At 55.6% G+C, this 13,222-nt stretch overlaps 1 protein-coding gene across 19 annotated transcripts in view; it reads right to left on the bottom strand.

The window, feature by feature from the left end:
* TCF3 (transcription factor 3) overlaps positions 1 to 13,222 on the bottom strand; it is a 79,848-nt gene that overhangs the window by 32,970 nt on the left and 33,656 nt on the right. For 14 of the 19 annotated variants that reach the window (XM_038163692.1, XM_038163709.1, XM_038163694.1 and 11 more), the window contains 2 exons: positions 3,142 to 3,215; positions 1,993 to 2,089 (listed from right to left, as the gene is read on the bottom strand). In XM_038163692.1, the coding sequence (XP_038019620.1) occupies positions 1,993 to 2,089; positions 3,142 to 3,215 (171 nt within the window). The remainder of the gene's footprint in view (positions 1 to 1,992; positions 2,090 to 3,141; positions 3,216 to 13,222) is intronic. The other 5 variants (XM_038163693.1, XM_038163703.1, XM_038163710.1 and 2 more) reach the window with 1 other exon arrangement.

The following is a 13,222-nucleotide window of genomic DNA, read 5'->3' as shown; positions in this document are numbered from 1 at the left end:
TTTTCAGAAGCAGTTTGGAAAAAAGGAAGAGAAAATCCCACCCCTGCACTGCCCCATTCCCTCCTTCCCAGCACATGAGCAAAGAGGTAGATTTAGATTGGATATTGGGAAGAAATTGCTGGCTCTGAGGGTGAGGAGGCCCTGGCACAGGGTGCCCAGAGCACCTGGGGCTGCCCCTGGATCCCTGGCAGTGCCCGACCAGGGTGGACGGGGCTTGGAGCAGCCTGGGACAGTGGAAGGTTTCCCTGCCATGGCAGGGGTGGCACTGGATGGGCTTTGAGGTCCCTTCCCACCCAATGCACTCCTTGATTCTTTAATTCTACTATGAAAAGTTATTTATGTATTTTGGAAACTGCTCCCAGAACAAATGCTTTCTACTTTAACCACAATCAATTTCAGAAACAAAAGGGACTTGGAAATGTGAGGAACCCTTCCCCCGTGCCTGTTCCCTCTTTCGGTGGAGGAGCTCCTGGTGCTGCCCCTGACCCCCCTGGGGACACACAGCCCCTTGAGCCTGGGGCCGGAGTGTGGCCCCAGTCCTGCTGGCCCCAGGGCCACTGGAAATGGCCCAGGGAGGCCGCACGCGCCGGGGAGCGGCCGGGCTCGCGGGGAGCCGGAGCCCCGGCTTTGAGAGGCAGCCAAAGGCGTCTGCCCCGCACACATCAAAGGGGAAACCTCGGTGCTCCTCCCCGGGCAGCTCCTTCTCAGCTGGAAACGCTCAGGGCTGCCTTGGCCCCAGGTGTGGGATGGGCTGGGATGGGTCCCCCCACGCACATCCCCCCAGCCCCGCTGAGCTGCAGCGAGGCTCCCCTGTCCTACCCAACAACTCTGTGCCCCACTTACATCCTCGTGGGGTACGGGGGGAGAGGGAAGATCCTCCCTTGAAGGGGGACAGGGGGAGCTGCTCAGAAAGGCTCCTCCCCCTGCACAGATCCCAAGGGACACCCAAATGCTGTCCCCAACAGCACAAGGGGTGAAAGGGGGAGGCAGAGCTCACAGTGAGCCCCAAGCCCTGACCCAGGCCAGGAGGGGCCAACGTGTTGCTGCTCCTGTCCCAGCACAACCCTGCTCTGCTCTTCCCCTTTGCCACCACATCCACAGGGGGGATTTTGTGTCGGGGGGATTTTCTGTTTCAAGCACGATTCCCTTTTCTTACCCCTCCCTTCCAACCACGAGCAAGCCCTGCCCCAGCCCTGCTCCTTCCACATGTGCTGGAGCGTTTTAACCACCCCTGCGTGGGCAAAGATGGGGAGGACTAACCCCAATTCCTGACCTAATGCCATTAGAGCTCTCTAAGCCCTCCAGGAGGGATATTTTCTGCTCTTAATCTCTCCTCCCACCCCTGAGCTGGGAGAGGTGACTGGGTGAATGGTCACACGCATCCGGTCATGCGGGATCACCGTCCCTGTGAGCTCCTCACGCTGCCTGCCTGCAGCTGGGGATGGAGGGGCCAGACAAGGCTGCTGGAGCCTGGCAGGATATGGGAAGAGGCTCCTCCAAACCCCACTGCAGCAAAGGGAGCAGCCCCAGCTCTCTGGGAAGTTACAAGCCACCAGCCCCTTGCACCTCACAGTCACCCAGGGGGTGGATCCGGCCTGGATCTGGTCTGGATGCCCATGGTGGGATCATCTGGTGCCACCTCCCCACACAGGGAGCAGGGTCATCCTGAGTCCTTAATAAATCCTTAATAATAAGTATCTCTTCCACCCCTAATTCCCAGCTCCCAGGAGCACACTCAGCCCATCCTGAGGGCATCAACCTGGAGGGCGCACCCCTGCCTTGGGGTGCTACACAAAGCAGGGAAACAGAACCACACACATGAAACAGCTGGCACAGCTGGCACCGATGGAACCGTCTGGGTACCACCGCCCTGGACCACAGCTCGGAGAACACCTGGAGCAGGTCCAGAACAGGGAACAGCACCGCTGTCCCAACTCTCCCCCATCACGTGTGCCCTGCCCGGGGAGCTGGCAGGCAGCTGCAGGCACTCACCCACGAGTCCAGCTCCCAGGAACGGTGACGAGGAGATGCTGTTGTGGGACGGCAGGTCCCGGTGCTCACCGTAGTGGGGGCCTTCTCCATAGCTCTGCTGGGACAACAGAGGACAGTCACACTCAGCAGGGGGATGAAACACGAGGCTGCCAGGGCCCAGCCAACCCCAGGAAGGGGCAAAGCCAAAGGCTCCTTGTGAAAAGGCATGGGAAGGATTTTATCCTTGTGCCAAGGGAGAGCTGGGCAGTGCAGAGGCCGTGGCGTTGGGAGGGAACGTGGCAGCTGGGGACATGGCAAGAGGGGACATGGAACCGTGCTTTGCTCCATGCTGGCAGCTCTTTGGCACCCACCAGGTAAGAGCCAGGCAGCCCCTCCCTGAACCAGGGGGGTAAAGGGGCAAGGAAAAGGCTGCATAAATATAAATGTACATTTTTAGATATATAAATATATAAATGCTAAATATACAAATGACAGTTGACATGACAGTCCCAGCCCTGCTGCTGATGGGAGGGGAGGGAAAGGTGCCATTGCAAAAACAAACCACACAAACCCATTAAAACAAAAATGACAAAAATGACATTTCCATGAAGTTTTGGCATTTCTCTCTTCCCATACTCAGGCCCCAGTCGTGAGTGTTGCAGCCTCAACTCCTTCCCTGCAAAGCCCTTCCCAAGTTCTCCATCCTCACCAAGGGTGCCATGGCCAGATAATGTGGTGGATTGCAGGGATTCCCTCCTCAGGTTCCCAAAGTATTGTGGGGTGGATGCTCAGGAAGCTTTGCCATCAGATGAGATCCCTCAACCCACTCAGACCCCTCGACCCGTCCATCTGTGTCTCCTTCAGGGACCTGTCCCACCCCCTGGGTCCCCACTGCCAACACCAAAGCCAACACCGGGTGCAGGGAGGGACATGCCTGAGCAGCCACAGGAGCCCATCCTAGTGCAGGTCTGGGAGAGGTTTTTGGAGGAGAATCCTCAGGGCAGCAAAGCCTGGGGAGATGGGGATGGGGGAAATCGTAGAGAGTTTACAGAACCCATGTCCAGAGTGGGGCAAGAAAAGCTGTTCCAGGGTTAGACCCAAGGCTCTGAAAGGCCTGGGAAAGACCCAGTTTGTTTTGGTTGGAGCTTGGTGTTTGTGCTTTGTCCTTACCCTTCCTTGGTCAAACGTGGAGCTGTTTTGATCTGCCGTTCCCCAGGAACCTGATCCCGGCCTTTCATCCAAGCCTACCGAAAAACAGGAAGAACAAAGGTTACTCTTTGCTTTATCAGCAAAGCCTCAAAGGTGTTCTCGTAAAATTAACTCTTCCTTCTACAAACAAAACAATATTTTCATTAATAAACCACTTCCACTTGGCGTGACCGAGCCTCCCCTCTGCCTCCTCACCTTCCCACTCCCACTGGGAGTGATTCCACAAACTTCAAAGCACATCCCACCACAGCCTGGAAACGGTTCAAAACATGGGACAGTGGGAAGAGGAGAAACAAGTATTTTAACTCCTTTATTCCAGAGAGCACCCACGAACCTCCTTCCCCTGGAGAGTGACAGTGAAAGGGACTGAACTATAAACCAAAACCACATTGCATCCATTTGGATGCTCCAGCAGGGCTTGAATTTTGCCCATGGTGGTGCAAGATCACGGGCCACACTCTGTTCCATCTGAGCAGAGTGAAAGAGTGCCCAGAGGTGAAATCCTCAGGTGGGAATTGCTGGGGGTCCAACGTTACAGAGTCACCTGTCCAGGGGTGCTCTTTCAGCCCCCCAAGGTTCCCCTGAGGAAGTGGGGCCATCAGAGCATACCCCCAGCCTTCTCGGCTTCAGCCCTCCCAAGAGCATCCTCAGCACAAAGGGATGCAGCCCAAAGCAGCACAGGAGCAGGCAGAAGGTTTTGCAATGTTTCTGCACAGGCTGTGGTGGGAGAGCGGCTCCTTTCATCCCCTGCCAAGTCCATGCAGGCAGCACCTCCTGGGCTGCACCCAGGCAGTCAGAGAACCATGGAATGGTTTGGGCTGAAGGGACCTCACTCAGCTCATCCCACCCCTGCCATGGCAGAGACACCTGCCACTGTCCCAGGCTGCTCCAAGCCCTGTCCAGCCTGGCCTTGGGCACTGCCAGGCATCCAGGGGCAGCCCCAGCTGCTCTGGGCACCCTGTGCCAGGGCCTGCCCACCCTGCCAGGGAACAATTCCTGATTCCCAAGATCCCATCCAGCCCTGCCCTCTGGCACTGGGAGCCATTCCCTGGGTGCTGTCCCTGCAGGCCTTGTCCCTAGTCCCTCTGCAGCTCTCCTGGAGCCCCTTCAGTGAGCTGGGAATGTCCACCATGACACAAAAACCTTGGGATGCTGCATCAGCACAGCTCCCACAGCTCCAGCTGATGCCACAACCACATGGAAGGAACCTTCTGGAAAACAGCCTTGACCTGACTCAGCTGCAGGATCTCTGACTGTGCTGCTCCACCTCCTGCTCCAGTGGGTGACCAGGGGCTGGGGAGCAGCAGTTGGTGTTCTAAGGGGACAAATCCAGGGACTTGAGAGGGGCTGGGCAGGGTGGGGGCATCCATCATCTTCTGAGGTGCTGCACAAACACTGTGACTCTGCTGGGTTGGACAGAAAAAAATCCCAGATCTGCAGAAGGCTGAGAGTGAGGGTGGACCAGCCATGGACACTTCCCAACTCACAGACACCCCCTGTCCCTACCAGGGGTCACGGCCACACTGGAGTGACACCAGACTCTCCCAGAGCATCGCCCTGCGGCAGCACCAGGGCCCCGTGGCTCTCTGGGGACCCGTCCTGTGCGGGTTCTTCCAATGGGGATGGCACCTCCAGGTGCTCCAGGATGCCCTTTTGGGAGCAGGGAGCTGAGTGCAGCAAGGACATGGGGGCAGGGGGTCAGGGCTCACTCCCATTTCGCTTGGCAAAGCTGATTATTATGGCAAACATGCCTCAGATTTGTCTCCTCCGCTCCCCTCACTGTTCATTTAACCAGAAACTTCTTTCAAATTACATCCTTCTATTTCTGTGCCTTTGTGTTAATCATTTCCCCAGAGAATTGGTGTTTAATTGCTGTCTAATTTGCATAATTATGCATATTAATCTCTACACCTAATGAATATTCATAATTCTCATTTAGATTTTGTTTTCTAATCAAAAATTTCCAATGTGATTACTGTGCAGAGCAGGGATAAGCCTCTAATAATACCTTGGATACTAGGGAGAATTACTGCCAATTCTCCCACCTCCTACTTCCTAGAATAAACTTTTGCTTTGCTAATGTGTTTTTCCAAAGCAATTCATCTGCAATCCCTGCAAACCCTGGCAAGGCAGGAGGCAGAAACGCTCCTTTGAGTAATTTTGCTGTCACGGGTGGTTTTAAAGCTCCCCAAGGGTCAGGGAGAAGACATCAGCAGGATCAGCAGCCTTGGACATGGCTGGAAAAATGGTCCCTTCGGGCAGGAAGGACAAGGACTGCAGCAGCACAGTCCCCACAAGGAACCCCAGGAGCCTCAGAGGCACAGGGGAAGCTAACGCATGGGGGTCCAGACCCTCACACCCACCCCTGCCCCGTGCAGGACAGGCCTTGGGGGTCCTGGGTCACCCTGGATCACCCTGACCTCTCCCAGAGCCCTCGGTCCTGCCACCGACAGCAGAGCAGCATTCCCAGGCCAGAATATGTCTGGAGAGGATGCTCGGGGGGCTCTGGAGGGAGATGGGGGGCTTGGCAGACCAGGGAAATTTTCCTCAGGTTGTTGAGTCCTCCTCCATTGAATGTCCCTTCAGATATTCAGGAACCTTCAGATATTCTCTTGAGTTATCCCAAAACAGTCTGGACACAGTCCTATGCCCTGGGACATGGGCACAGAGGAGCCACCTCACCCATTCTGGGATTCTGTGCCAAAATTCCTGAAAAATAAAAGTGAACCCTTGCCTGGTCTCCCCAGGAAGGAAGCAGAGGAGACAGCGAGTGGCACAGGGGGCAAAGGCTGAGGGTCACACATCCCCTCAACAAGGACAAACCCCTGGCACCAGCTGCTGCACCCTGTGGTGCCACCACCATGGCACAGATACGGGAGAGAGGTAAACCCCTGAGTGCTCCAAGAGCAACAGCACAGGATGAGCCACTCATCCAGAGCAAGGGCAGGTCCCCAACCCCTCCTTGGCCCCTTTGCGACCCCAAATGGGGTCACAGCAAACCAACCCTTTCGTTCAGGAAGAAATTCCTCCTTGTGAGGGTGGGCAGGCCCTGGCACAGGGTGCCCAGAGCAGCTGGGGCTGCCCCTGGATCCCTGGCAGTGCCCAAGGCCAGGCTGGACAGGGCTTGGAGCAGCCTGGGACAGTGGAAGGTGTCCCTGCCATGGCAGGGGTGGCACTGGGTGGGCTTTGAGGTCCCTCCCAACCCAAACCAGTCTGGGATTCTGGGATTCTATAACGCCCAAGGAAACCCAAAAGGTTTTTTGTACCCTCCAGGGGTACAAAAGCCTCCAGTTCCTGTGACTGCCAAGGTGAATGAGGTTCCACTCTCCCACAAGGCAGCAAGAGCATCCCAAGGTTCTGGAAGTACCTCTGAAGGTGTCCATGCCAGCTCTGTCTGATGTCTCCTGGAAAATAAAGTCTTGCACCTTCCCCAAGCTGCACTTACTGGCTTGAAAAGTGACAGCAAAAATCTCCCTATTTTCAGCACCTGCAGGTGTTTTAGGAATTCAGAGATTTCTGGGATGGAGCCAGGAAAAAGCAGACTGCCCTCTTTCAACGTCTGGCATCTGTCCTACATTCCCTGCCAGCCCACTCTCCCCTGCCTTCGTATTCCTGAGGATCCACGATTTGGCAGCAAACGCCCTCAGCCAGCCCTGCAAAATCCCAGTGTTTGGCCATGGGCAGGCGTGTCTGGAAAAGCTCCCATCAGCAGGGTTTGCTCCACTCTCAGCTCAAGACCCCGAGCACAGTGTCACCCCAAACACCCCCAGCACCCTGGCTCTGGGGACACCGAGCAGCAGGCTGGACGGGAGGGGAGGGAGAGGAAGGGGAAGGGGGAGAAGAGAGGGAAGCTGGGGTGGGAAGGACACGGCTCAGCAGCCCCAGGGCTCATCCAAGGGCACCCCAGCAGCTGTAGAGGTGACCCAGGAGCCCAGGAAGGGTCAGAGGCACCTTGGGGCACCTGGGAATGTGTTTACTGCCTCTGGGCATCGCCTCAGGTGAGATGGAGATCCCCTGAGAATCTTCTGGGCCCCAACTGCTCCATACTTGTGGACACATCTGCTGCCTTAAAACACCCACAGGGCTGGCAAAAAACCCTTAAATCCAAGTCACCAAAGAGAGATCATGCCCAAAGGGCCCCGGAGATGCTGCCAGGGCTGGAGCCCCTCTGCTCTGGAGCCAGGCTGGCAGAGCTGGGGCTGCTCACCTGCGGAGGAGAAGGCTCCAGGCAGAGCTCAGAGCCCCTGGCAGGGCCTGAAGGGGCTCCAGGAGAGCTGCAGAGGGACTGGGGACAAGGCCTGCAGGGACAGCACCCAGGGAATGGCTCCCAGTGCCAGAGGGCAGGGCTGGATGGGATCTTGGGCAGGAATTGTTCCCTGGCAGGGGGGGCAGGCCCTGGCACAGGGTGCCCAGAGCAGCTGGGGCTGCCCCTGGATGCCTGGCAGTGCCCAAGGCCAGGCTGGACAGGGCTGGGAGCAGCCTGGGACAGTGGAAGGTGCCCCTGCCATGGCAGGGGGTGGGGTGGGATGGGCTTTGAGGTCTTTCCCAACCCAAACCTTTCTGGGATTTTGTGATTCTGTGGCTGAAAACTCCCATGGCACTGAGCTGAATTCAGTCTGCACGAGGGAGCTCCATCCTGACAGGGCTTGGCTTTGCCACCCTTCCAGTGCTCTGCCACCCTGAGGTGTGTGAGTTTTGGAGACACCCACGTGTCCATGCTGCTGGCAGGAGCCAAGCTGATTTTAAAATAACCCCATTTCCCAGCTACCCAAGTTAAGGCACGCTTTCCAATTGAGAAATGACAAAAATAGGAGCTACCTCCTCTCTCCATTAATACAGTTATTAAACTGAGTACAGATTAATTGTGCATTTTAATAACCCTGTGCATGAATATTCATAACACATTTCTTGCTCATGTTCTAATTAAAACATACTAATAGAATAAGATGTAGCTGTCAGACAGTAATTTTTTTTTTCCTCACAGTTTTCCTGCCACAGCCAAGAAGAGCTGATAGACAAGAGCTGTCCTAAGCTTCAGCAGGGATAAAAATAATTTAACCACATTTAGGCTCAGAAAAACCATCCTTAGTGCAGCAATGAGCCCTAGGAAAGGCTATGGACAAGTGTCCAGTGCACAGAGCCATGACAGCTGTTCCCATCCAGGAGGAACAGAAGCACTTTGGACACACAAGTCCAACAAGAAAACACAGGAGAGCGGCAGGAAAGGGGACCTGTTTTACCTAAAGGAGGACAGATTTACTTCAGATACTGGGAGGAAATTCTCCCCTGGGAGGGAGGGTGGGCAGGCCGTGGCACAGGGTGCCCAGAGCAGCTGGGGCTGCCCCTGCATCCCTGGCAGTGCCCAAGGCCAGGCTGGACAGGGCTTGGAGCAGCCTGGGACAGTGGAAGGTGTCCCTGCCATGGCAGGGGTGGCACTGGATGGGCTTTAATGTCCCTTTACCCCAAACTTTTCCAGGATTCTATGTAAAAGCATTAAAAGGGGGCAGGATTTTGTGATACCTCCCACATCCCACATCCCTCCCGCTCGGCTCCCAGCCTGTGCCTTCCAGCTGCCCTGGAGAGGCTGCCCTGGTTTCAACAACCAGAGCCCCCAAAGCCACCTGGGCACAGGGTCCTTGAGCCCTGAGCTCTGAACGCCCCAGCCTGAGCACAGCACTTGGAGATGGTGTGGGAGGGAATGAATGTGGCTCTGGAGGCAGCTCTGACCACCTGGACACCGCCAAGGACCCCACAACCTTTGTGTGAATGGGACAGGGTTAGGAGTTGGACTCTGTAGTCCTTGTGTGTCCCTCCCAGCTTGGGATATTCCAGGATTCCATGAGAAGTCTTTTAGAACAAGCTCAGTCTCTAACAATTGCCTTGCTCAAGGCAAAGCTCATGGGGTGTGCAGCCTCTCTGGATCCAGAGGACACGCAGGGATGGAAAACGGGATGTTCTGCTCCTGAACCCTCTCAGATACCATTTGTAAAGCAAATACAGAGTTTTTGCTCTTAGATCCTGTACCAAGAGATACCCTGAGGAGAACACGCAGTGCTGGAAAGCTGCAGTGCTGCAGGCTCAAATCATGGAATGGTTGGGTGGGAGGGCCCTCAAAGCCCATCCAGTGCCATCCCTGCCATGGCAGGGACGCCTTCTACTATCCCAAGCCAAATCCAACCTGGCCTGGGACACTTCCAGGAACCCAGGGGCAGCCCCAGCTGCCCTGGGCACCCTGTGCCAGGGCCTGCCCACCCTCACAGGGAGGAATTTCTGGGATTTCTTCCTGTGACTTGAAATGTCTCAAAGGCACCTTGTTTTCACTTGTCAGGAGGAGGAGGTAGAGAGGGACCCTCCCAGCAGCCCCAAGGGTGACACAGCTGGGGTCTCTGTGCTGCTGGAGCTGTGACTGAGCCAGGCTCAGCCTCTCCCTCTCCCTCCCCCCAGCCTCCACAATCTGCCCTCCCTAATCTGATTCCAGCAAAATCACTGGGCCAGGCTTTATTTTTTTAATTTTGTTTTTAAATTCTATTAAAAATATTTAGGCCAAATCCCTCCTGTGGCTGGAGGAGGTTTGGAAGCATCTGTAGCTGCCACGAAGGTCCATCTTCCATCCTCAAGAGAGACCACACAGTGCCCATGGCGAGGATCTGAGGAGCAGGAGGGAAATTCCAGCTCTGCAGCCACAGCACTGCCCGAGGGCTGGAGCAGGACAAGCATGTGGTGCAGCTGGGAGTAAAAACCCCAGAGGCAGCAGCTTTTCCAGCTCATGGAATACTTAGATCCAAGGAATGGTTTGGGTTGGAAGAAGCCTTAAAGACCATCTAGTTCCAGACACCCTGCCGATGGTTATTTAAGGCACAGAAGCCCTGCTCCCCAGCTGCCTCCCTCGGGGTGGGACAGCACAAGCCACCACAGGCACGGCCACCGGTGCCACCATAATTTGATTTGAAGCAGAGGTGACAGAAGGCTGCTTGATAAACACTTCCAAATTAAGCAGCTTTGTGTGCTAATCGCTCTGGCAATCAGCCCCACAGCAAAATCTCTGCTAAAAGGGATTGGAAATCAATAAAATTAGTTGACTAGTAATTAGCTTTAGTCCCAGGAAAACCAGCAAAGTTGTTTTTCCTGAGAAGAGTTTGCTCCACTAGGTGAGGAACAGCCCACCCCGGCACCCCCCAGGAAAGGCTCTGAGGTGCTGGCACAGCCCCTGCGAGAAGGGGGTGCTGGAAGCAGCTCCCAGAATTCCTGTTTATTTACCAGCCCCATCCACCCCAAATAGGAAAAAACAGCTGTGAGTGGAAGGCAGCCGGGAGCTGTTTACAGGACGTCGATTGTAGAGGGGACCATACAATTTGTTCACTTCCTTTTCCCGGTGCACGACAAAACAATTAAAATAAAAATAAGGGGGGGGCAGATAAAAAAACCCACCCTGAACACCTGGAGGGCAGCACAAGGTCCCTGGCAATGCCACCCTGGAGGGCTCTGCTCATGGGGCAGGGCAGGGGATGTTTTATCCCCTTCACTGCCGTGAAATGTGAGGTTGGACCAGAACTGACTGTTGGGACAGTGAGGCTCAGCTACTCTGCTGCCCTGGAAGCATCCAAGGCCAGGCTGCAGCACTCTGGGACACTGGAAGGTGTCCCTGCCATTGCAGGGGCCTGGAATGTGCTGCCACTTCCTGACCTGTCCAGCGGCATCAAATGGGCCAGGTGGCATTTCCCTCTGGGACAGGAGGCCAGCGAGGGCTGCAGCTGTGCCAGGGCTTGCCATGGAGCTCAGGGAAAGGTTCTTCCCCCCGAGGCTGCTGGGCACTGCCCAGGCTCCCCAGGGAATGCTCCCGGCCCCAAGGCTGCCAGGGCTCCAGGAGCTCTCGGGGGACTCAGGGTGGGGTTGTTGGGGTGCCTGTGCAGGGACAGGGGCTGCACTGATGATCCCTGAGGGTCCATTCCACTCAGGATACTCCAGGATTCCATAAACAGATGCTCTGGCCCAGGAGAGCCCAGTGACATCATCCCCCAGAGCAGGCGCCCCAGGGGGGACACACAGCACCCACATTAAACTCCCTGCACGATTTCTGGGGCAGATTCTGCCCCTTTATCTTTGGGATGGTGAATGAACCCAGAACCCAAAGCCATGACAGGCCCATCCACCCCGCACACAGCCCAGATCCAGGGAAGCACCTGCTGCCACAACCCCTCCCCAAATGCACACTCAGGGATAATTTTTGACTTCAAAAAGCTGATACCACCACTTCAGTGATTGTTAATTCCTCTGCTCAGCATCTCCTGCACTGTATTCCAGTTTGTCAGTTTCTGCACACACAGATGGGGTTTAGGAAGTGTTAGGGGCGGCGGAAAAACAGGAGAGAACCAGGGAAGGAGTGGGGGAAAATGATCCATTCCCCATTGGCTTTCCATGAGGGTAACTATGGGGAGAAACTGAACCTACACCAAAACCAAACAAAGCAAGAAAGAGGGGAAAAGAGTCAGAGAAGTACTTTAGTAACTCCTGCTCTTTTGGAAGATGCTCTGGCATCACTGAACCTGCTCTCAAAGGACAGGGCAGGCTCCCTGGCAGCCCCTGGGCTGGTTTTGGGGGTGCTGGTGTGGCATCCCAGAAACAGAATCCTGGAATGTCCTGAGTCAGAATGGATCCACAAGGACCACTGAGTCCACCTCCTGTCCCTGCTCAGGACACCCCAACAATCCCATCATGTGCAAAACCAGTAATAATTATATGCAACAATAAATGTACAAACCAGTGCCCAGCACAGGGGTGAGGAAGTTTTGGAAAAACCAACGAAACCCAACCAGCAAATTTGGCAATACTTCACTGTAGATACAAATCATATTTGCAAATGTAAAGAAAGGTCCCCACTGCATTTTATGGAGTGATTTCATGGTAATCAAAATAAAAGCTTGCCTTTAGTTTAAGTCACCATTATGGAAATTAATGACTCGGGCCAGCTGAAATCTCATCAAGGCCTTGAAAAACGACTGCACAGGGTGCCCATGGTGGCACTGGGTCACAGCCACCATCCCCTGTGCCGAGAACATGGCCAAGGACCTGACCCAGGGTGCCAAGGTTCACACCAGTAGTGAATTGTGGAAGAATGGGTCAGACTGGACAGGATTTACTAAACTCAAAAAATGGGGACGGACGGACGGACGGACGGATGGATGGATGGATGGATGGATGGATGGATGGATGGATGGATGATGGATGGATGGGAGCAGCCCTGGGGGGAAGGACTTGGGGTGCTGGTGGGTAAGAGGCCCAGCCTGCCCCGGCCATGGGCACTGACCCAGAAACCCCCCCTGTGCTGGGCTGAGCCCCCAGCGTGGGCAGCAGGGGAGGGGGGATTCTGCCCCTGTGCCCCTGTGCTCAGGTGAGAGCCCACCTGCAGAGCTGCCCCAGCCCTGGGGAACAGCAGCAGGAGGACGTGGAGCTGCTGGAGCCAGGCCAGAGGAGGCCCTGGAGATGCTGCAAGGGCTGGAGCCCCTCTGCTCTGGAGCCAGGCTGGCAGAGCTGGGGCTGCTCACCTGCAGAGGAGAAGGCTCCAGGGAGAGCTCAGAGCCCCTTCTCTCCCAGGAGAGTGGACAGGCCCTGGCACAGGGTGCCCAGAGCAGCTGGGGCTGCCCCTGCATCCCTGGCAGTGCCCGAGGCCAGGCTGGACAGGGCTTGGAGCAGCCTGGGACAGTGGAAGGTGTCCCTGCCATGGCAGGGGCTGGAGTGGGATGGGCTTTGAGGTCCCTTCCAGCCAAAGCCATTCTGGGATTCTGTGATAAAAATTCAGTAAGAAAAGTGAAGGCAGTGAGGCTTTTGGGCCTCCCAAATGCAGGGAAGATCCTGCTCCCTCCAGCAGGAAAGCCCCGAGAGCAGCAGCCAGTCCCTCTCCCAGCCCCTGGGAGAGCCAGCAAGATGCCACACGGAGAAAGAAAACAAACCTGTGACGACAACCAGAGGGAAGAAAATAAACTTTAAAGCTCAAAACACTTCCCCCAGCTGTAAAAACAAAGGCCAGCAGTGACCAAACATGAGC

Source organism: Motacilla alba, chromosome 28, assembly GCF_015832195.1.
Source record: "Motacilla alba alba isolate MOTALB_02 chromosome 28, Motacilla_alba_V1.0_pri, whole genome shotgun sequence".
Taxonomy (NCBI): domain Eukaryota; kingdom Metazoa; phylum Chordata; class Aves; order Passeriformes; family Motacillidae; genus Motacilla; species Motacilla alba.
This window is presented reverse-complemented; position numbering and strand designations above follow the sequence as displayed.